The following is a 23,655-nucleotide window of genomic DNA, read 5'->3' on the forward strand; positions in this document are numbered from 1 at the left end:
ATAAGAATAGTTAATAAATATATGCAGTAATAAGTACTTGTGTATATATCACAGAGGGTCACAGCATCTTGGAGGACAGCTCCAGCTCCAGCTGCATGTCTTGAAGCGACTTCTTCTTCAGCAGCGGCTGGCGGTCCACCTCCTTTGTCTTTTTTGTGTTTTTCTTCTTTGTTAACCTGTAACACACGTATTTTTTAGTTATTTGTACGTAAAAATATTTATTCTTGCGTCGTTAAAAGTGCGTGCATATTAAGTATACGTGCTCTCATACGTATACTTATTATGCAGCATTTTTACAGCAATATTTAATAACGACCAAGATTTGTGATAATAGTTTTCTTATAAGCTATTTTTTTTTTATTAATTGTGAGTAAGTTCGTGTAAATTACTTTCAGAGTGAAAGCAATCTCGTACTTCGCCATTCTCAGTTATGCAAGCCACAAAACCGGGCACATTGCAATATTTAAGGTGGCTTTTGAAAGAATAGGTCCATAGAAATCACTTATACCATAAAAATTTATCAGATCTCGCATGATTTGCTCAACTATAGAATCAGATCTAAGACTTGGTGAGGGTCAGTCGCTTACGTTAGGTAGCGTAATGTATGTTGTTACCTATTAATAACTCCGTCGGGCTGGTCCATCATGCGGATGATGTCGGCCTGGTCCGAGGAGTCGAGCGGCGCCACGGAGATGTCGCGCACGGCTCGGAACTTGCCGCAGTTGTTCAGGTGCTCGTTCTCCAGCCGGAAGAAGTTCCAGATGAAACGTCTGCAAATATACCACATTATATAGACACATGTTTAATATGAACTATAGTATTTTTAAGTACGGAACTTAAAAAAAGAAGTCAAATAAAATAACACCAATAAAGAGAGGTAGGTACATTTTTGTCCGTAAAAAACCTCTCTATATTTTAATACGAAGAAGGGTCAATTTAAAAAGCTATAAAAAAACAGCTTTTCTTTAGACTGCCAGGATAATCGAAAAAGGGATACCTAGTTTGCTAGCTTTTTATCTCAATAGTAGGGTCTGCTAATAATTGTAAACGCGTTCACCGTTAATAATACATAATCTAATAGTTATCGGATGAAGAAGGTTTCCCTTGTTTTTTATTTATATGAATAGAGCTACATTTATATTAATAATACCTGAATACTTCCAAGGGCGCGAGTATGGAGGTCATGGTCTCAGCGCTGACGATGCTGTTCTCGGTGAGTACGAACGACACCGTCCATATGAAGCGCAGCACGAAGTCCTCCACTATCGCGAAGTAGTAGAACTGTAATACACCACAGAAATGTATTGAAAATAACCTCCTTTGATGCTCTATAAATCGTAGTACATACTAGTACTGTTTTATTTTCGTAAGCGGGTCATTTACCTACATATTTACAGGATATGGCAAAGGTCTAAGTATACTCAGGCCATTACAAACGTGCGATCTACGTAATTTTAGAGTGACTTTTGCACGCACTAACCCCCGGTTTCTGAGTACTTTTAACGGCAGTTATCTATTCAATATCTCACTCTCAATCATGTTTACTCTCAATCAGTTATCTAATCAATAGCGTGTTTTTTATATGAGTTTTAACACTATTGAATAGATAAACTACCGCTAAATGTACCTCAGAAACCGGGGGTAAGAGATATAGAAGAGGAGTGCGGGCGACAGAACGAATGCGACTTTTTCTTTGTTGCATCCATCTGACTGCCTTCTAAAATTTCTTGTTTTTATTATTTTATTTTTTCGCAGCTGCTCGCGAGTATATTCATACACACAAAGTTATTTGGCACGTGCTATTACGCAACATCACAATAGCATTGTACAACTCACCCCAGGACTATAAACGATCTCCTCCCTGAGGAACTTGTTCTCAGCGTTGGGTCCGCAGCTGAACAGTCCCCAGTCCATCTTGACGTCCCACGTGTAAGTGTACAGGGACGACACCAGCTGACACGCGAACCACGCGTATAAGAACGGATTGTCGTACGGGTCTGTGTATTTACCTGAAGATACAGCAAATATTAGATCGGCGAAAAAGTCTTTTCGCATTATAGTATAGATGAACTTGTAATAAAATCTCTTTGGCTTCATTAATCACAAATGAGTACACGGTTCATAAGGTTTCTTTCAGTGAGCTCGTGAGATACCCAAATATCGAGCTTTTTTGTGTAGAGAAAAGATTTATAATAAATTATAATGTTATTTAAACTTATTTGTGATGTTTCTTTATGTGTAACAAAAATAAATGGTTAAAAGGAGGTAAGCCTTGCCTTATACCCGACACGTTACTAAGCTCTGGACTACTATTGAGAATAATCAAATATAAATTAGAATAAGTCAATGATAAAACCCGGAACCACAGTGTGTCACAGTTGTGGTCACAGTGCCAGTCACAATAAATATAATGTCCATGAAAATCGTTCTATTTGACTAATAGTCTGATGACAGAAAATACGCTACTGACGAGTGCAATTTAACAAACTTGCATTTAGTTCCACCTGTGTGTATGTAAACAAATAATAAGTAAGAAACTTGTAATTTTTAATAAATATGATAAATGAAAACATTTTATTCTTTTACGTCAAGATCCATATCTTACCTTTATACAGCGTTCTGAGCGTAGAGAACAGCACCACAAAGAAAGTGGTGGAATACTTCCCCGCGTTGACGAGATGCGGGAACGCCTCGCGACTGTCGCGGTAACGACGCAGGCACTGGAAGAACCGCGTCCACGCCGGCACTATGTTCACCAGCGAACGACTTATTATGAACCAGTGGGTCTTCTCGAATGTGTCTGCAAATATAGAAATTAAATTTTTAATATATTATGGGTAGGTAAGGGCTACTAGTGCCATTCAGATGGTCGATGGTACAATTAGGCAACACACATAAGTTGTATGTTACACGAATATAGATTTAGCGGTAAAAGAAACTATAGTCAGAAAACGAGATGGAACGCAAATTCCAACCACTTTAACAGCGTGAAACAGTTTTAAAATATTAAATCGTTCAATTTCATAATTTTTAACACTACTCATTCTGTTACGCTTGAAAACCAAGAGAGTCACAAATAGAGTAACTTTGTAGGAAGAATGTCCGTTAAGTCACTAGAGGTAACTTCTAAACCTTATGTTATTTCGATAAAAGCCACTAAGGCGCCAAGCAAGTCATCTGACACTGCCTACATAGCCTTACATAATTAAAATATTAGGTCGGGGAAAAAGTCTTTTCGCATTATAGTATGTATGAACTTGTACTTGAACTCTTTTCTCTAGACAAAAAAGCTCGATATTTGGGTACCTCACGAGCTCACTAAAAATACCTAATGAACCGTGTACTCATTTGTGATTCTTGACGCCAAAGAGATTTTATTACAAGTTCATACATACTACAATGCAAAAGACTTTTTCCCCGACTTAATACAAAGAATAATAATGTAATATTGTTACCAATTTACCATCAACAGAGAACCAGTCACTCCCCGCCACGTAGAACGCGATGAGATAGTGGAAGTCTAGGAAGGCGAACGCGAACGAATTCCACTGGTCCGCCAGCCAGAAGTCGGCGAACAACACCGGCATGAACGGAGCTGCTAGAATACGACCCTACGACAATACACACATACACTGTTAATTAATAACAAAATAAGTAATTATTATTCAGGTTTAACCGTTTGCCATTTACGACCTTTCAGAAATTACCTCCAGTACCTAGCTCTTTTTTACGGTTCCGTAGCCAAAGGGTAAAACTGGACCCTATTACTAAGACTTTGCTGTTCGTCTGCTAGTCTGTCACCAGAGCGTATCTCGTGGTGAAATACTGGTTTTTTTGTTGAATAGGGAAATATAGGTCTTCCCCAAAATGGTAAAATTTTAATGAACGTAGGTGTATATGTGATCGCGCTAACGATCTAAAGACGATCGACATAGATCTTTCAATATAATGTGTGCTCAAGAAATAATTACCCCTTTGGTTTGGGGTCTCGAAACTCTAACATTATATTTGTATTACGTCAGACAGGGAAGAAAACCTCTTAATCCTTAAGGTCGACTTCGGACTTTGATTGATTGAAAACGCCAGATTTATAACTAAATAAATACAATACATCTTCGTTTTCGCTATCAATTTACAATGTCTAGATTGTTATAAATGCATGAGTCTACATGACAGATAAAAATAATATATGCAGTCAAGAAACGTTTTAGGAATTTATTGACATCGTTGAAATTCAATATCTCCTAGAGATGAGACTACTGGAGAATGGAATGGTTTGTCTTAATCAGATTTTTTTCAATACTACTACTAAAGGCGAATCTGTAAGGCCTGCTGATAACACACATGTTCACTTCACATAATTGCCGGGCGGCAAAGCCGAACATGTGTAGATGAACCCGATCGGCGCAAGCCGATTGAGTGGAACCGGATTTTTTGTTCGATAAGTAGTGCCGAACCGAATATTTGTAAAGCAAGCATGATGCAACATTATTTTTCTTCTTTGCATGGTCGAACTAGAGTCAAAATTAGATAGAGTCTGTGTGTGTGTAAAGGGGGGGCTATTATATACCTGCTTTAAAATCTACTGCACTAGTAATAATGCACGCAGGTGTTTGTTCAGTTTTCAGTCGGCAATCAAAACTGGACACTTCATGCCAATTTCGCACTAACATAAAATACTTTTGTCCGTAAAGATATCCTTAATTTTAGTTAAATGTCGAATTGTGATGACATATGACATTCATATCGAATCGGCTTGCAGAAACGTCACCAACACATCAAATATAATGCAAATACGTGCAAGATGTACACAAAATAATTTACATGTTCACTGTCCATAGTAATATGTAAGTTCATCACTATTAGACGTCAAACATTATCCAATAACATTACGCTATTCAATTACTTTATCGATTTTCAAGTGCATAATAGTGCGTAGCGTTTTAGTATCGAGAGGAGCGTACGCGTCAGTGCAGTACAATCATGGCGATTCGGGAATATGGCAATTTGACACGAGACGAATGATCGATGAAGCTCGACTGGTCTGTACACGGCACGATCAGTATACAGATACGCTACAACTAATTTTGACTACCTAAAAGGGCTGGACAAGACTATATGCAAAAGTGTAATTATTCTCATAATCCATTAGTTTCACGCTCAGAGCGTGTATGTTCGTCAATCACTTATAGAGTAAGATCCCAGAGCTGCCAGACCTACGTCATTTTAGCAAAGCTGAAACTTTGAGGATTGTTAGTATAAAGGGTCTGTTAAGAGGTATGCACATCCACTACCTTGAAAGCGGGGCCGTTTCTGAGGTAGCGCGGAGTGAAGGTGCGTAAAAAACGACCCAACCTACGTTATAGTAGCAAAGTTGGTTTTCAGATATGTTATTAATGATATTATGTAGAATTAAAATTGACTATTGCCAGACCGTTTCCCGGGGCCATTACTTCTGCCAGACGCCTTAAATGTTATAAAAAAATGAGGTCAACTACGTCATAGTAGCAAGCCTAAATTTTATATATGTTATTAAAGGTACAATTTTAAGACCCCCTGTATGCGGACAGACCATTCCGCAGGGCCCTTCGTCCCCTAGACGCCATTAAACTTTCCCTATGAGTGCGAGAGTAAGAGCATTATTCATACGCATGAATGAAAAACAATTGAATTAAAAAAATAAAAATTGAAAAATTATTGAATACTAACTGACCCGCGCATCTTTGCTTGCGTCACTTAAGAGAAATAGGTCAAAATGTTACATAAACGGGTTATGTAACATTTTTCACTGGTACTCTGCTCCTATTGGTCGTAGCGTGATGATATATAGCTTATAGCTTTTCTCAATAAATAGGCTATCCAACAGTAAAATATTTTTTTATTCGCACCAGTAGTTCCTGAGATTAGCGCGTTCACACAAACAAACAAACTTCTCAGCTTTATAAAATTAGTATAGATTAAAAGTACTTGGAATGTTTAGGAAGATAAGTAACATTATTTTGGGAATTATTTTAAAAATAAATATGGTTTACACTATTCACAAAAATTATGAAAAAAAAATTGTAGTCATTCATCATCATCATCATTATCTGAGCTCTTACTTCCCTCATCAAATTGAATATTTAAATCATCTCCACCATCGTCTTCATTGTTACTTGAATTCTCTGTAAAAAAAATGTAGGTAATGATGTTGAAAACAGTTACAAGTAGGTATATTGAAATAATTTATAGTTAAAATAAAATACCTAATTCGTTTTCAAGTGATTCGCTTACGAAACTTGGCAATTGGTCACCATCAAACCACTTAAAATGATAATGGTTATCCTTTAGAACCCACCCTTTATTTGCTGGGCTTAAAATGCTAGGACGCTTTATATGAGCATTACTCCAGACACCCGCAATATAATTTGCTCGTCGAAATTGTTGAAGCAATTCAGATTTACAAGGAGGTAAATTACTTGCGTCGAATTTTTTAACATTTTGTTGATGACTACAATTTTTTTTTCATAATTTTTGTGAATAGTGTAAACCATATCTATTTTTAAAATAATTCCCAAAATAATGTTACTTATCTTCCTAAACATTCCAAGTACTTTTAATCTATACTAATTTTATAAAGCTGAGAAGTTTGTTTGTTTGTGTGAACGCGCTAATCTCAGGAACTACTGGTGCGAATAAAAAAATATTTTACTGTTGGATAGCCTATTTATTGAGAAAAGCTATAAGCTATATATCATCACGCTACGACCAATAGGAGCAGAGTACCAGTGAAAAATGTTACATAACCCGTTTATGTAACATTTTGACCTATTTCTCTTAAGTGACGCAAGCAAAGATGCGCGGGTCAGTTAGTATTCAATAATTTTTCAATTTTTATTTTTTTAATTCAATTGTTTTTCATTCATGCGTATGAATAATGCTCTTACTCTCGCACTCATAGGGAAAGTTTAATGGCGTCTAGGGGACGAAGGGCCCTGCGGAATGGTCTGTCTGCATACAGGGGGTCTTAAAATTGTACCTTTAATAACATATATAAAATTTAGGCTTGCTACTATGACGTAGTTGACCTCATTTTTTTATAACATTTAAGGCGTCTGGCAGAAGTAATGGCCCCGGGAAACGGTCTGGCAATAGTCAATTTTAATTCTACATAATATCATTAATAACATATCTGAAAACCAACTTTGCTACTATAACGTAGGTTGGGTCGTTTTTTACGCACCTTCACTGCGCGCTACCTCAGAAACGGCCCCGCTTTCAAGGTAGTGGATGTGCATACCTCTTAACAGACCCTTTATACTAACAATCCTCAAAATTTCAGCTTTGCTAAAATGACGTAGGTCTGGCAGCGCTGGGATCTTGGTCCATTACGAGTTACGACTTATGTCATCGCATCACGAGGTTATTGACCTTGACAGACAAACAGGAATGCATTTATTGTTTTAAATATCGCATCCCCGGTGCAATACTGTCACTTATGCAAAAATGTAGTTTTTCAGGAGAAGCATTTAAAACGTTGACACTTCACACAACAATGACTTTGTAACATATCTATAGATTTGTTTTTTTTTTACAAAAGTGACAGTGTTGCACCGGGAGTGCGATATATTGTTTGTATTTTTTTATGATTTCGATGCAGTTTTTCAATAAGCGACTCGGTTTTTCCATGAATTCTGAAGTAGAGCACTACACATACAGTGCCTTTGCATCTCTTCAAATATAAATGTCTGATCCTATGAAGAATGCGAGATTATTATTTTTGTGATGTCACATTATTCAATTTGCAATCTACACGCAGTGATATCTATTTTGGGAAAGTCTTAACACTTTTCTACTTCCCGTAGTAAGCCTCTATTTCATAGGTTGAAATAGGTTCCCAATCTTTTCTGGACTAGCGCTCCCTTTACATGGAATAAATAATCCCAGCTACTTCCGATTTTTTTGTTATTTTTGTTTTGTAGTTTTATTGTTTTAGATTCGCTACCGTCCCCCACAAAAAACCTCAGTTGGTATTAGGATACGATACACAAAAATTAACGTAACCTCACGATAGATAACTTAAACATATCTAAAAAAACTAATAAAAACGTATACTCACACATATCCTCAGAAACCAGAACCTGGCTTCATGCCTGAACACCTTCAGTGGATTCATAAGGAACGCCATCATTATTATCACCAAGGCCAGCGGGTTCACAAAGGGTGGTATACTTAAACTTGCACTGTATATAAAACTTAATATACTTAAGGCCCATATCACACCAAAAATGGCTGCCAGTTCCATCAAATGTTGCTCAGACAAATGATTTCGAGGGTCCAATTCAAATATAAGTACATGGTTGACTCCCGAAGATCGCCAGCCGTACACATTGATTCCGATTAAGAATATAAATTCGACTAAAAGGAATGGGCCTCTGTATAATCGGAAGGCTGTTTTGAAGTTTTCTGCGCCTCCCTCGTGGAATAACGCTGGAAAGAAATGATGAGAATTAGTTTCAGTGAAATATACCTACCTATAATTCATTTTACGGGGAACAATTTCGTTACAAACAGATTGCTTTGGCCTGCTAATGTGGGAATGGGATAGTACCTCAATCGAAGAACGATTTACAAAAACTTAATGTGCGAAAAAAAAGTACATTTTTTTATATCGAATCTTATTACTAAGCCATAAAAAAACTGTGAATGATGACGATTTTAGTCTCTTTTTGCTGTCAAAAGTACCATATACCACAAACACCGGCCACGCTAACCCAAAAACGAACGTTTATTATCAAGTATACAGTTCAATTATAACATTTGACAGTACAAGGTCATAACAACAAGACGCCCTACTTTCTCGTACACTTTCTAAGAAAGATTTAAAAGGTAAAATCCTTAAACGACAGTTCACTTTTGTTACTGCCAAAAGAGTAATATCTAATATCTATCAATCTTTAGTAAGTAGGTCAAGATTGGCAAAGATTCAATTTCTTTAGATTTGCCGATTGATTAATCGAAAAGAATAATTGAAAAGATATTTGGAAGACGGCCAAATTATTGAAGACCTGTCAATGGTTAACTGGTGTTTGGTAGTGTTTCTATATCATTGACTAGCTGTGCCCGCCAGTTTTTCTTGTATTTATACAATTGTATAGACGTATTCTCATTCTCTGGTTTACAGTGAATTCTCCCATACATATGTACATTCATAATATCACGGCCTTTTTCCCAAAGGGGTAGGCAGAGGCCAAAGAACGCCCCTTGGAAAGATTCTTACAAACTTTCCTTGCCTCATACCATGCATCTTGTAACACAAGACCGCCGGTTACGAGTACTATGCACCTGATCTTTTTGCAAGCAATCGCTATGTATGATGCACATAAACAATTTATCAAATCGGACTAAAAGTTTCAAAAATTAGAGTGTCAAAACAAACAAAAACTTGAACTTTATTCTGTTTGTATTGATCAAATTGGATCGAACGATATCAATTCACACATGCCTAGGAAGAGAAGTGATATTTTTTAAGCGGAATCGTGTAAACTATTTTGTATTTGAAGGCAACTAAGTAAAGTGCTAATTTGAGTTTGATTGTGATCAAAAGTGGTGATCTAAATATTATGTTGGTATTGTTGATTTTATTCGCACGATAGTTGAATTGTTACATTTTGGACAAAGTATAAAAAAATTAAATCCGTTGACGTCTGTAAAATACTAGTTTCTGCCCGTACCTTCGGTCACTTGAAGTTATTTTTCGGGATCTTCCGACTTCATTCATAAATAACATTTCTAAAAGCACAATTTTTTTTATACAAAAAATAAATCGATCGAAAATTCCTTTTTGTTTTATTTAATACATCGATGTCCCACTGATGGGCAAGGGTCTCCTCCCGGAATGAGGGAGGGGTTAGGCCCTGATTCCAACACGCTGGCCAATAGCGGGTTGGGGACTTATAATTATATTATCCACCCAAAATAAATAAATGACTACAAGCCGGTATGGTCAATTCATACTTCAAAGACTCGGCATTGTTAGTGGACCTAATTATTTCAATATTACATTTGTACGATGCTTGTAAAAAAGCGAATCATCTTCAAATTATATTGTCATTAACTCATTACTATTATTACGCAACCATTTTTTTTATTTGACACGTGATATTGTTTTTTATTTAACTTCCCAGTTCATTGATTTCCAATTATAAACACGAGGCCGACATTACTCAAATTGTTATTATTTTACAATACAACTAATGTTTCAAGACAAAAAATCGTATTTGATAAAATTCTGTTTCTTTTTTGGCTACAATTCATTCGTTTAGAAATTATGTTTTCTAAAGTCGGCTGTATTCCACATTTTTTAAAATATTTTTTTACACATCTCCCGCACAAAAAATTGCTCTGTGTCGCGGGGCAACCGTCATAATCGACCGAAATCGGTTCTTCAAAATTCTGAATATTATTACAGGTTAACTCTCGGTTTTGCAGACAGAAAAGTCATCAAGCGAGATCATTCACGAGGCAGTAAGTATTGAATGGGTTTACAACTATGACATAAGTGTTGACTTGTAAACAAAAGAAAACTAAAATATTACTATGTTTTTGTTTACGACAGACACAATAGTAATTCGGTAACGACTTACGGTTTAGTAGGTACAGTTACGAGCAACAATATAGTCACATTTTCACGACCATTTAATTGTTTTAAGTTTATGACCTAAACCATGACAATATCTTCTTTTGTATCGTCGATGTAGTGATGGTAAAGTGAAATTATCCTATCCTATCCCAATAATCCCATTAATATTTAAATCGCGAGTTTGTGAAAATAGATACTTTGTGAGTTTGTGAAATTCGGCACAGAGACTATAACCTGATTGAATTGGATACTATACTTTGGGCTTGTATCCCACACAGACGCCGCCTCAGTCAAAAGTTAGTAAGAAATATGCAAAACTGCAGTACACATTAAACAGTTATAATCTCTGTCAGTGTTTACAAATTTTACCCACGACTGTACTTTTGTAATGTTTGTCAAAAAGCATTTGTTTGAAAGGCGGTTATTAGCTAAACGCTTGTTTAGTTTGGCGGTCAATGGCTCGGTCAAGTCCGTCGTAATCGCTTCATTAAAACTGTCTCGGAGATTGTCTGTGTTGTCAATACAGTTTAAAAAAAAACAAGTCGTTTTAGAGGTGAGTACGATGCGATGTACAAAACGATAATAGCAAAATTGGTTCACTATAGCAGACTAGCTTTTACCCGCGACTTATTCCGCCACCTGATTTTTCGTATGGGATTGCGTCATTTTCCGGGGTAAAAGTAGCCTATGCCCTAGCCAAAATATCCCAAATTTCATGGAAATTGATTTAGTAGTTTAGGCGTGATTGAGTAACAGTTCCGCGCCCTGGGGACCTTAACCACTGCGCCATGAAGGCAAAGAGCGCAGTGCCACTTAGCAGGTATCATTTATTATTTTGGAGTTAAATCGCGTAGATTTTTAAAAAAGATACACGCTTTTCCATTCTTCATATAGATCTATCACATTGTCTAAATTAATTCGCTTAGAGAGATTATCACAGACAAGTAGACCATATTTTACTCAAGTTTGGTTTTTCCAGCTCTAAGATACCTATAAAAGTGTCGACTTTCATGGTCAATTGTAGGTTTACTGCCTATATTATCAGGAAGTTATAAAAATAGAAAAGAATAACCAATAAATTACCATAAGATATAAATAATACATTGCATCGCACCGAGGCCATAGATAACACAATCTGTATTATCTTTTATCGTCTACATAGTCTGTGGTCAGTTTACGATAAGCTCATATAACACATGTTTGCCTTGCGGATTTGCTCGCAATATCTTAACACAACATTGCAGAGTTTATCTTTGAAATATGAGTATAGTATAGTTTTATAATGTGCAATAAATTGCACGCAAGGTTAAGCATTAGATAGATATATTGTTGGAAAACTTACTGTGACGATAGTGTAATATTTCTTGGTTTATGCGGCCAGTCTCGGCTTCGTTCGGTTTAAAAAGTAATTTCAGAAAGCACCTTTATAATATTTACATATAAACCTTCCTTTGAAATCACTCTATTAAAAAATCCGCGTCAAAATCCGTAACGTATTTTAAAGATATAAGCAAACATAAGGACAGACCGCGGAAAGCTAATTTGCTTTAAATACTATGTAGGCTTTACTTTCAATTAAACATATGTTCTATGCCCTATTCATTTAATATAACGGTATATTAATATGACTTTTTTTAACCAGCCAAAGAATATAGAAAACTCCTTTGATTCTCGCATTGTTCAGTGAAAAAATTTAACGTTTTTGAAATTATTATTTATTACTTTTATAGTAGAAACAACTGATTAGAATTCTATGGAATTTCTCACACATATATTATAAGTAGTCTAACAAAATCATAAGTACTTTTATCTATAAGAATAAGTGCGAGACGTCGCGTGTATAAGATAGTTTAATCGTAAATTGTTTCAATGGAATCTTATGATGCGTATATTATTATTGATTCGTTGCACGCATAACATTGATATTTTATTAGATAAGTACTTAATAATCTGATAAATATTTATGACCAACAATTTCATGTTTATTTTCCATCAAATAACAAAACATTTCTTCGCATTTCAAACCGTTTTGAATCATGTAAAATAAAAATCAGTCTAGCCTTTCTTGCAACTATGTTGGAGACGGCTTCCAGTCTCACCGGATGCAGCTGAACACCAGTATTTTACATGGAGCGACTGTCTATCGGACCTTCACAACCTGGTTACCTGGGTTATAACACGGTACCCATCGGTAAGACTGGTTGTCAGACTTTCGAGCTTCTGACTACTGGTAACGACTGTCAAAGATCATGTGAATCACGTAAAACATCGATAGATTTTATTAAAGTTTTCGATGTTTCGATAAAACCCACACTCAATAATTGCGCCGCAAGCAATGACGCACATGGCTACAATTACTAAGAAAAACCGCTAAAATGTTTTAATAACACGCAAATTATTGTTTGAAAGGCAAAATTTCTAGGTAGATATCGCAAAAGTAACACGTTTAAAATACTTATTCATAATCTTATTAATATTATAAATGCGAAAGTTTATAAGCATGGATGGATGTATCACGCGGACGACGACGCGAGCAGAAGCTGTGTGAAGAAGTGAACGGATGAAGGGGCTAGAAAATTGTATGGCGTAACAAAATTATGTTAAACTAGCTTGTACCCAGGACTTCGTCCGCATGTAAGAATTTCCCGGGGTATAAAGTTATGTGTTAATTCATAAGCTTATCATTACCTTTATTTAAATTCGTCCAGTACCTAGCATTTTCGTGAAAGAGTAACAAACACACAAACATTCAAACTTTCGCATTTATAATATGAAGTAGGATACTATATTATATTTCTCTCAGCAGTAAACCATCAACAATTAAAAAACTAACGACTGGAGTTCATTGACTCTGTTTGAACATTACCTATATTTATTTTTTACTTCTGAATGAAAGACTAGCACCATTTCTTATAATATTATGTCTATTGATGCCAAAAACAACAGACTAATTGACAACAATGTGCTACCTAAAAATATAAAAACTTATGCCCGTGTGATCTTTCACCTACATATCGACGGTCCCTACGTACAAAAAGACATGTCAAAAACCGAGGTTTACAGGAGAGCATAATTTGTATTCAAATCGCTATAGAAATAATTCTATGAGCAATTATAAATATTTTATTTCTATAATGTCTTATGAGATTTAGGAGCTTTAGAATGGTATATATACATATTTATTTATTTTATATTTTCCTGGAAAAATTGATAAGTGACTGTTTCTACGGTGATATTAAAATAAAAGCATGTCAGACAAGTATAAGATATCTTTTTATACGCAGGAAAGAAGAAAACAGTATCTGAAATAGAATTTAAATAAAATGTTTTATGGAAACGTATATTTATGTTATTGTTTTCAAACGAATACATTAAACTTCCTTAGATTGCCACCCATGGATATAAATATACATCAACGTAGACATATCGCTTTATACGCGGATTCATTAGGATATAAATATATTTATTTCTCGAAAGTATACAAAGGCATGTCCTTAACTAAAATTTATCAAGTTTGTGTTTTATTAATGGAAGAAGGATAATAATAATATCTGAGCAACATTTATTGTTAAGTATCAATTTTCTCACACCTTAACAATAGGTATTGATAGTCTGATTAAAGTAGGAGCCAAACATTCAAAAATCACGGTTGTCTTAAGATAATAATCAGCAGCAAGGCAGTCAGCCCAATCTAAAAATATATTTTTGAAATATTTAATAATCATCACAGCTTTATTTGATTACCTATACGTCTCATCTTAATTATCTAATCTACCTTATTTATAATATTATCTAATCATCACAGCTTTATTCAGACTGATTCACCTTATTACTCTCAAACTTTTTTTAATAGTTCGTCTTAATAACAGGAAGAAAACAAGTTGTGTACTTGTCGTGTAAATAAGTTATTTTTTGCTGTTCGCTCTATTAATACGTGTACACTATCTGCCTCGTTCTGAGTGTGTCCTTTTCTAGGAATCTATGGGCACACATCTACCTTAAATGCATTGCTTACCTACATACAAATATATAAATAACTATAAATAAAAAAAATAAAAAACCCCCGGTTTATACAGTTTTTGTTTTTCATACATTTTATAGATTGGCTAGTTAAGCCATTCGTATAATCCCACCACTAACTTTCTTATCATACGAAGCTATTTGAGAACTCATCCAAGTAAATTTGCTCTTCTTCCCTCACTTTCAACCCCAACAACCTTTTAACGGCTCGAACGATTTTCATCAAACATGTCTAAGAAAACTCGCAGTAACATTTAATACAAAAAAACTTAATTGAAATCACTGCATCCGTTCGGGAGTTATGATGCCACAGACAGTCAGACAGACAGAGAGACAGACAGACACGTCAAACTTATAACACCTCTCTTTTTGCGTCGGGGGTTAAAAAGACAATGCAATTGCGATTCTGACTAGCACAGTCGTCTGACCAGAATCTAAAATCTTTTACGCCATCTTTAACTTTATTGTTAACAAAAGAAAACAAACAACAACAACAAGTGGTTAAAGCGGTCACCTCGTCGCAACAACCGTAGTGCCGCGTGTGGAGGATTCGAATCCTACCCGGGACAAATCTTTGTGTGATGAACACGAGTATTTGTTCTGAGCCTGGTTGTCAATTTATCTATATAAGTATGTATTTAGAAATATATAAGTATGTTTATCAGTTATTTGGTTACCATAGTACAAGCTCTGCTTAGTTTGGAACCAAATGACCGTGTGTGAGTTGTCCAACAATATTTATTTATTTATTATTTATTAACTAGCCACTTCATTGGCGCCACGTTTAGTAACTATCTCATCCCACATGTAACATGTAGCTTTCTATAACCCAGATTAAATAACTGTAAAATTATAATCTGATGATTTTTTTTGTAAGACACTAATACACAATTAGTACACAAATTTCGGCATGTAGAGTGTTATTTTTTGGAAATCAAATAAAGCTGTGCAAATATCAGAAGGCTTCGATTGGTTAAATATTTCACTGCGCGGACAAGAATCGACATGACTTGTTCGGGAATTGCCGTAAATGAAGTTAAGTCTGACAAGACCGCACTCGCACCGAGTAGCGCGCATTTTAAAACACCGTATAAAACGATAACTATAGATATCCGCATCTACGATACTTATTCGTTGTAATTACGATACATATTCTCTTATACGACTTGTAGTTTAAGTAAAATACAACATATTTAAGAAAAATAAATATATAGGTATATGCATAAAGACAAGCTAAAGCCATAAATGCAATAAAAAAAAATTGCCACTTTTGACATGTCTTTATGTACGTAGGGGCCGTCGATATATCCGACCAAATACGAGTTGGGTTCGCGCACGAAGGGTTCCATACCATTATTTCTAAAAACGGCAAAGAAATCATGTGTGTTGTGTGAGATCTTTCAAACATTTATAATATTTTAGTTTTTAGTATTTGTTGTTGAGACGGCGGCAATAGAAATAAATGATCTGTGAAAATTACTACTAACTATCACGTTCAAAAGATATAGCCTGGTGACAGACAGAATCTGAGTAACTGGGTCCCGTTTTTACCCAATAGGTAAGGAACCCTAGATACTATAACAGTTTGTTTTACGAGGTACACCCGGGAAAGAATTGAACTGAACAAAATTAACAACTATTAATGATGTCAATTTAAGCAAGTTGCAAGCTGATCTAGCCAGTTTGATTTCGTAATATTTCGGAATTAATAGTTCATACAATACAATAGTTTAAGATACACTATTCTAGAACAAAATCTGACTTACCAGACAGCACCACAGTGATGAACAGAACAATAAAAGATCCAGAGAACAGCCCCACTTTGAAGGTAGTCCAGGGACTCTGTTGTTCACCCAGCGGTGGTACTCTTAACTTCTTCATAGCCTTCTGTCTGTCCCCTCCCTCCAGGTCGTTGGTGACTGTAGCCTCTGTGTCACTGATCAGTCTGTCTATGTCCTTGTTCGTGTAGAAGTGTGATGTTTCCACGTGTTCCGCCCGCCATTGCGCCCCGTTGCTCACGTTTAATAACTGGGGAACACTGTTGGTTAGTTGTTGATGCGATTCTTTTACAAGTTAAAGGGCATACCAGGGAGTAAATACTTAATGCGATTGCTCCTGATTTTAGGATGGTCAAATACTCAAAAGACTTGTAATTTTAAGTAAGGCTTGCTACACACATGTTCGGTGCGCTGCAATATTTATCGAACAACAAAACCGACTCGAAATAATTATTGCATTTGTTCGGTTTTGCCACTCGGCATATGTGTGTAGCAAACCTGATGCTCAAAATTAAGTATATCGCTACAACACAAATCAAAGTAGCAGTGACAGTGCAAGACTTGAGCGTACTCATTTGAATATTCGGCCATAAGTTTTGAAATGGGTTCCTGGGAAATACTCAGTTTTAAGTAGGTACTGGTTAAATAGCAATGGTTTTCCGTTTATTACATTTGCCACTAAGTTACCGAAACTTAGGGATCATGGGCATATAGGTTGATCGTTACTGGGATTGCATTGAAGTTCACTCAGCAAAATCATTTATGGATTTTATTGTTACTGTTTTGCATGAATAAAATATTTTAACCCCTTTTAAGCTTATGTCATCAGGTCAGGATCGAGAGCGTATCGTATTGCCAACAATCGGCGGCGTTATCAACATGGTTCATTGAATACTTTGCTAAACTTGCTTCGTTCGATGAAAGAATATCCAGTGGGTCATTGTGTAAATATAGCTTTATTTTAAAACTTTAGTGCCACAAGGAAAACCACAAATATGTGAATTCAAAAGCCATAATAATAGCATATTTGGTAAACAGTTATTCCAATTTCCGTTCAGCAAAACGGGAATTAGTGAGCGTTCTTTCTTTTCGTAACTGACTATGGCTAGCTTTATGAACTAATTTTGATTCTGGACACAATTAGCCAAACAACCGGATTTATTTTGACATGGAGATATTCAGACAAATGCTCATTGTTCACCAATCTCTGTCGCAGCCGCGTGAAATTTTGCTTTGCCCAGTGATTAACTAGCTATGAGCCCAGTTTTTGTAGGCAACAAATAATGTATTGTTTAAAACGGCTGATAAAGGATTAATCGTAAACTGGCGCTGTATATTTGACTGTTTTTTCCTAGTCGTGAAGGAAAACATCTCGGAGAAACCTGTATAATAAATTGATGAGCAATCAATACGTCAGCAGTGGAAAATAATTATTTGTTTTATAACTTTTTATAGTTATAGTATCTAAGGAAAAGACCAGCACTGAAAAAACAATATACGTGAATGAGCTCATAGTTGAGCTCAGCAGCGCCAAGTTAGGTTGCTGGATCGATGATGTATGTATGAATAACTTTAGCTACGCAGATGACATGGTGCTGCTGGGTCCAACTGTTGGAGCAATTAGAGGGCTGTTAGGAATATGTGAGAGTTTTGCTCTTTGTCATGGTCTGTTATATAACTGCTCCAAAAGTGTGTACATGGTCTTCAAGGCTCCTGGTAAATGTCCACTTCAAGTACCACCAATAAAATTAAATGGAATTAACCTGAAAGAAGTTCAACAGTTTAAATATCTTGGACATTATGTTACTGGGAATCTTGACGACCAGGTAGACATTGAAAGGGAACGCAGAGCAATGGCAGTAAGGAGTAATATGCTGGCTCGTAGATTTGCTCGGTGTAGTAATGAAGCAAAAATAACACTATTCAAAGCTTACTGCCAAACTTTCTACACGAGCAGTCTATGGGTCAGATATACTCAGAGGACATATAATGCTTTGAGAGTCCAATACAACAACGGATTCAGGATGCTGTTGGGTCTGCCCCGCTTCTGTAGTGCCTCCAGCATGTTTGCTGAAGCGAGAGTTGATGGCTTTCATGCCATTTTACGTAAACGGGTTGCCTCTTTATTGAGAAGAGTGCGGGACAGCACCAATAGCATCTTGAAGGTCATTGCTGAAAAATATGATTCAGATGTAATGAAAGCATTCATGCGTGTGTTAATTAGATAGTTTTTGTAATGACCTAGGTTAAGTTTTTCTATTACTTCTCAATGTAATTGTACTCTGTATGGACTTGGTCTGAAATAAATATATTATTATTATTATTAAAGATGATTGGATCAGCCTTAAGGGGTGTTAACTATGTAACTTCTTGCAAATTAAATTTGGCTCCAGTTTTGAAGTTCAATGCTAATTAATTGTACTTTCAGCTGTTTCGCTATACCTTTTATTTCTTACCCGACTGCGCAATGCGAATGGGTTATTTGTTTAACAGTCTATGCATTTATTTTAATAAGAAGCATTTCTTTATTTCGTAGCCTAGCAATCTAGCAGTCTATTCATTTAGCAGATTAACCACAAATTTATATGTGAAATGTTTTTCGGTTTCTGAGGTACATTAAGCGATAGTTTATATATTCAATAGCTTTAAACTACCGCTAAATGATGATGAAGATGCGTCGGGCGTAACTTAATTTGTATAGGCTTCGCACCGACGCATCATCGGTTGAGTGTGAACGGTCGAGTGTTTTTCTATACATTTGTCTGTTCTGGCGTTGCGCGACCGATGATACGCGACGTATGTTCCGTCAGATATGAACGTTCCCTAACTCTCATCTATACTCTATACTAATATTATAAAGCTGAAGAGTTTGTTTGTTTGTTTGAACGCGCTTATCTCAGGAACTACTGGTCCGATTTGAAAAATTCTTTCAGTGTTCGATAGCCTATTTATCGAGGAAGGCTATAGGCTATATCATCACGCTATGACCAATAGGAGCAGAGTATCAGTAAAAGATGTTACAAAAACGGGGGAAAATTTCACCTATTCTCTCTAATGTGACGCAAGCGAAGTTGCGCGGGTCAGCTAGTCCTTAGTAAACGTTTATGAAATCGGGCAATAACTTAACTACGATAAGTGTACAATCGGTGAGTGACATTATTGCACGTTTGATAGATAATAATATGCAATCAATCTTCATCTTCATTCGCTACGGATAATTGATACTACATCGACCAATTAATTACCAATTTAACGTTTTATCTGATATCGTGAATGTCTCAAGTTAATCTAAGAAATTGATATTGATGTGATATCGTTCCTTAAATTAAGGTTCTTTTATGAGAGCTGACAAAAACGTAAAGTCTCTCATTATTATCATTACTGCACGTTTGACGCAGTGGTTTAAGCGGTCACCTCGCCGTAACAACCGTAGCGCCGCGTGTGGTGGGTTCGAATCCCACCCGGGACAAATCTTTGTGTGATGAGCACGAGTATTTGTTCTGAGCCTGGATGTTAATGTATCTATATAAGTATGTATTTAGAAGTATATAAGTATGTTTATCAGTTATTTGGTTACTATAGTACAAGCTCTGCTTAGTTTGAAATCAAATGACCGTGTGTGAGTTGTCCAATAATATTTATATATTAATTTATTTTATAGGTGAGTCGGTAGGTAGATAACAAAGTTCCTTAGATACAGGAAGACCGAAGTCGTAACATATCATAGCCGGTTGAAGGTCTTGTAGTCTATGTTACTGAATATTTATTTCCGAGCTTCAAGTATGCCTGCATGTGCTGTGTTTTAGGATATTATTTTCAACAATATATTCCTAGTAAGTTTTGAAGAACATTATCGTGAAATAGTCCGCACCAATTATGATTTCATCGTGTTTCATTCAGGTCTTATTTCCTAAACATTACAGCAACCATATTCAAACAAAACTTCAATTTCATAATCCAAATACGTTTTTTAAATCCAATGCTTATCTAACACATTTGCATCGGTATTTAACACAAACATTTGTCCAAGATATCGCCCGACCACCGTGGGTACACACGATTATCCACACAAATAGTAAAAGATACGAAATCTTATCAAATAACTAGCTAACCCGCGCAACTTCGCGTGCGTCCATAAGAGAGAATTTGTAAAAATGTTCCCCCTTTAACATTTTTACTGGTACTCTGCTCCTGTTGGTTGTAGCGTGATGTATTATAGCCTAAAGCCTTACTCGATAAATGGTCTATTCAACACAAAAGATTTTATCAATTCGAACCAGTAGTTCCTGAGATTAGCGCGTTCAAACAAACAAACTCTTCAGCTTTATAATATTAGTATAGTATAAGTATAGTATTAGTATAGAAGTATAGACACAAAATCTTATCAAATTAAACAATACATACCTTATCATGTTTCTTCAATATTTTTCTGAATCCAGTATAATTTAGATTCTGGTAATTCTGTAGTAATATGAGACTGAGGTAAAACTCGCTGAATGCTAGTTTCAGTTCCTGTATTTTCCGTCGCGGGATAACCTTTTTGTTGTCGCCACCTCCTTTGGGTTTTATCGTTTCGAAATGTGATTTCAATTCGCTTTGTAGTGTGGCAAATTTACGTGTCGCTTCGGCGAGCTTTTCTGAAAGAGGAATACTTTATTTAGATGTGTTTTCAGGACAAAAATCTGCCAAAATCAATCACCCACTTAAATCAATTATGACATTGCTATGAGTCAAATATTGTAGGACAACTATTCAATGTAATTCGTTAAGTTCATTGAGTTAAAACAGAAGATGTAATTTCTCTTCAATTGTCATAGCCATCAGCCTTGCGGAAGCAACATAGTGAAGAATATTACTCATGATTACTAAGAAATTTACTTATTCTAAATCACATGACTAGTTCAATTGTTATGTTCTAGGAACAATATGAAATATTGCTACATACATATTTGCTACTAATTTCGTTAGTAGTGTAAAGAATAATTTAGTATCTCCAAAAATGGTGTAGTAATTGATGGACATACATAAAAACTATTTTTTTTCTTTTTGGAGTTGGTAAAATAACAGAAACTAGGCCACTAATCCTACTAATATTATAAATGCGAAAGTTTGTGAGAATGTATGTATGTATGGATGTTTGTTACTCTTTTACGCAAATACTACCGAATTTGGTATATAGGTAGCTGAATACCCAGAATAACACATAGGCTACTTTCTATCCCGGAGTTTCCGAGGGATCGGGATTTACACGGGACGGGTTTCCACGCGGACTTAGCCTCGGGCGGCCTCTAGTTCTTTATAATTGAAGAGAAAAACTACTCAATTGGTTCTAATCTTACAGTTACATAGCTTAATAGATATAGCATAGCATAAATATGATACTGTGTGTGTGTTTGTGTGTGTGTTCCTGATTAATTGCTTGCAATATTACAAGTGAATGATCTGCTTCAATATAATAAATTATGTTTTTATACACAATGTGCAGATTAAGTTTATTAATAGCCATTATTTATTATGTATAAATTAAAGTCTAGAAGTTTGTATTTTTTAAAGAGAAACTAATAATGTCATATAATACTCAAGATAGACATCTATATAAAAATAATGAAGATGTTTTGTTTATTACATTCATATCGTCCATGGAATTATTAACATATTAGTCATAAATTACAAAGTGTAAGAGTATGTAGTAAATTAAATGTATACCTGAATAAAATGTGTTGATTTTCTTGAGCTCCTGATCACAATAATGGAAGAATGATTCATCAAAGTTGGCAAAGTGTCTGGATAGCACCTCCGGCTCCACATTCTCAGCTGATGGAGCCTCCTCCACTGCTGTATACAGCATTGCTTTCATTTCCTAACATAACAATAAGCAAATTATTAAATACATTGGTAAGAAGAGACACAAAACAGAGTGTTGGATGAAAAGAGGGCAAGTCTTTGCTCAGCAGTGGGACATCCAATTGGCTTTTAAAAACAAATACTATTACCTAGAAAGTGAAATCAAATGTAGGTACTTCTTGCATTTATAAATTATAATGTTTCTTGCAATCTTTTTAAATTTCTTACAGTTAAATGAGTCAAAACATTAATTTTGACTCATTTTCAATATTATGTGCCCAGTTATATAAGGCTATAGAAATACATATTATTGCCCAGTAACTGTCTATAATTGTGCAATAAGTGACACATTAAGAATGTTTTCTTTAGTCACTGTGTGCATCTTGTTTCCTATTGTGTATTATTCTAAAGCCTTTGTTTAAGTAAATTGCTTGTTTTGTTTTTAAAGTAAGTATGTAATGTTTAATGGCTGAGGAACATATATAAATGCATCTTTAGGTACATATTTCCTCAATTTTGTAAAGTTTTACCTTTTATAAATGAGACTTGAACATTGCTGCATTATTTGGTTCACAGTATAATATTTGTTAAAATAATTTTCTCAAAAGTGTTGTTTATTTTTCGTCCTCAATATAACACACTCATGGTTATTTTTCAAGTTCATATTGTGGAATGTGGATTGTTATAGATATTCTCAAAAAATAATGATGTTTCTTTATTAGAATATTTTCTTTGCCCTTAGAGAAATTGGCAGCATACAGGGTAATAAATTAAATCGGGTTTATTGTGTTATTTTCACAACAGTTCTGGAATTCTAACTAAAAGTTATTTTTATTAATATTTACAGAGGTAAATCTATTTTTAATTTATATTTTCCTACAACACAGACTCGTATTGTTCATAATCTTGTAGTTTATAAGTGGGTAGCAGGCAAATTCAATACTTTACGGTTCTTATCGTAATTATGAAGGACAGTTATAGTTACAGCATAACACTTACTTCATAGTTGATATATTGTTTTCGCCACTCAGGCGTTATGTGGGCACTTAAGTGCTCCGCGAACTTCATCTTGGAACGTCTTCAACACGACTTTGTCGCTACAATAACGCTTACACACTAATACTTCACGATATTATCAAACACAAATTGTTTGTCACGGACAAACTTAATTTACTTTGTGATAACTGGTAATGGTGACCTCATTGCACTAAGTACACATATTTAAGTACACAATGGAATGATACGTTATTACTACATGAGAGTAAATTGTTATCTTTTAATGTTTTATTTTTTTATATAAAAACGGGGACTTCTGAGCCCGATCACCTGAATGAATGTCGAATGACAAGTGGTTAGTGACGTACGAGAGGATGTGAATGATGTGATGTTTCT

The 23,655-nt window shown here is 35.3% G+C and overlaps 1 protein-coding gene across 1 annotated transcript; it reads right to left on the bottom strand.

Moving 5' to 3' along the window:
• Window position 1: 1 nt before the first annotated feature.
• Window positions 2–23,606, bottom strand: LOC142983525 (solute carrier family 53 member 1-like). Its single transcript, XM_076130451.1, has 11 exons — window positions 23,263–23,606; window positions 22,126–22,279; window positions 20,824–21,056; window positions 16,408–16,669; window positions 8,099–8,469; window positions 3,464–3,611; window positions 2,606–2,800; window positions 1,837–2,009; window positions 1,151–1,281; window positions 615–770; window positions 2–176 (listed from the first exon to the last, which is right to left on the bottom strand). Exons 1-11 carry the CDS (start codon window positions 23,329–23,331, stop codon window positions 59–61), a joined length of 2,010 nt encoding a protein of 669 aa, XP_075986566.1. The 5' UTR covers window positions 23,332–23,606; the 3' UTR covers window positions 2–58.
• Window positions 23,607–23,655: the final 49 nt, after the last annotated feature.

Source organism: Anticarsia gemmatalis, chromosome 24, assembly GCF_050436995.1.
Source record: "Anticarsia gemmatalis isolate Benzon Research Colony breed Stoneville strain chromosome 24, ilAntGemm2 primary, whole genome shotgun sequence".
Taxonomy (NCBI): domain Eukaryota; kingdom Metazoa; phylum Arthropoda; class Insecta; order Lepidoptera; family Erebidae; genus Anticarsia; species Anticarsia gemmatalis.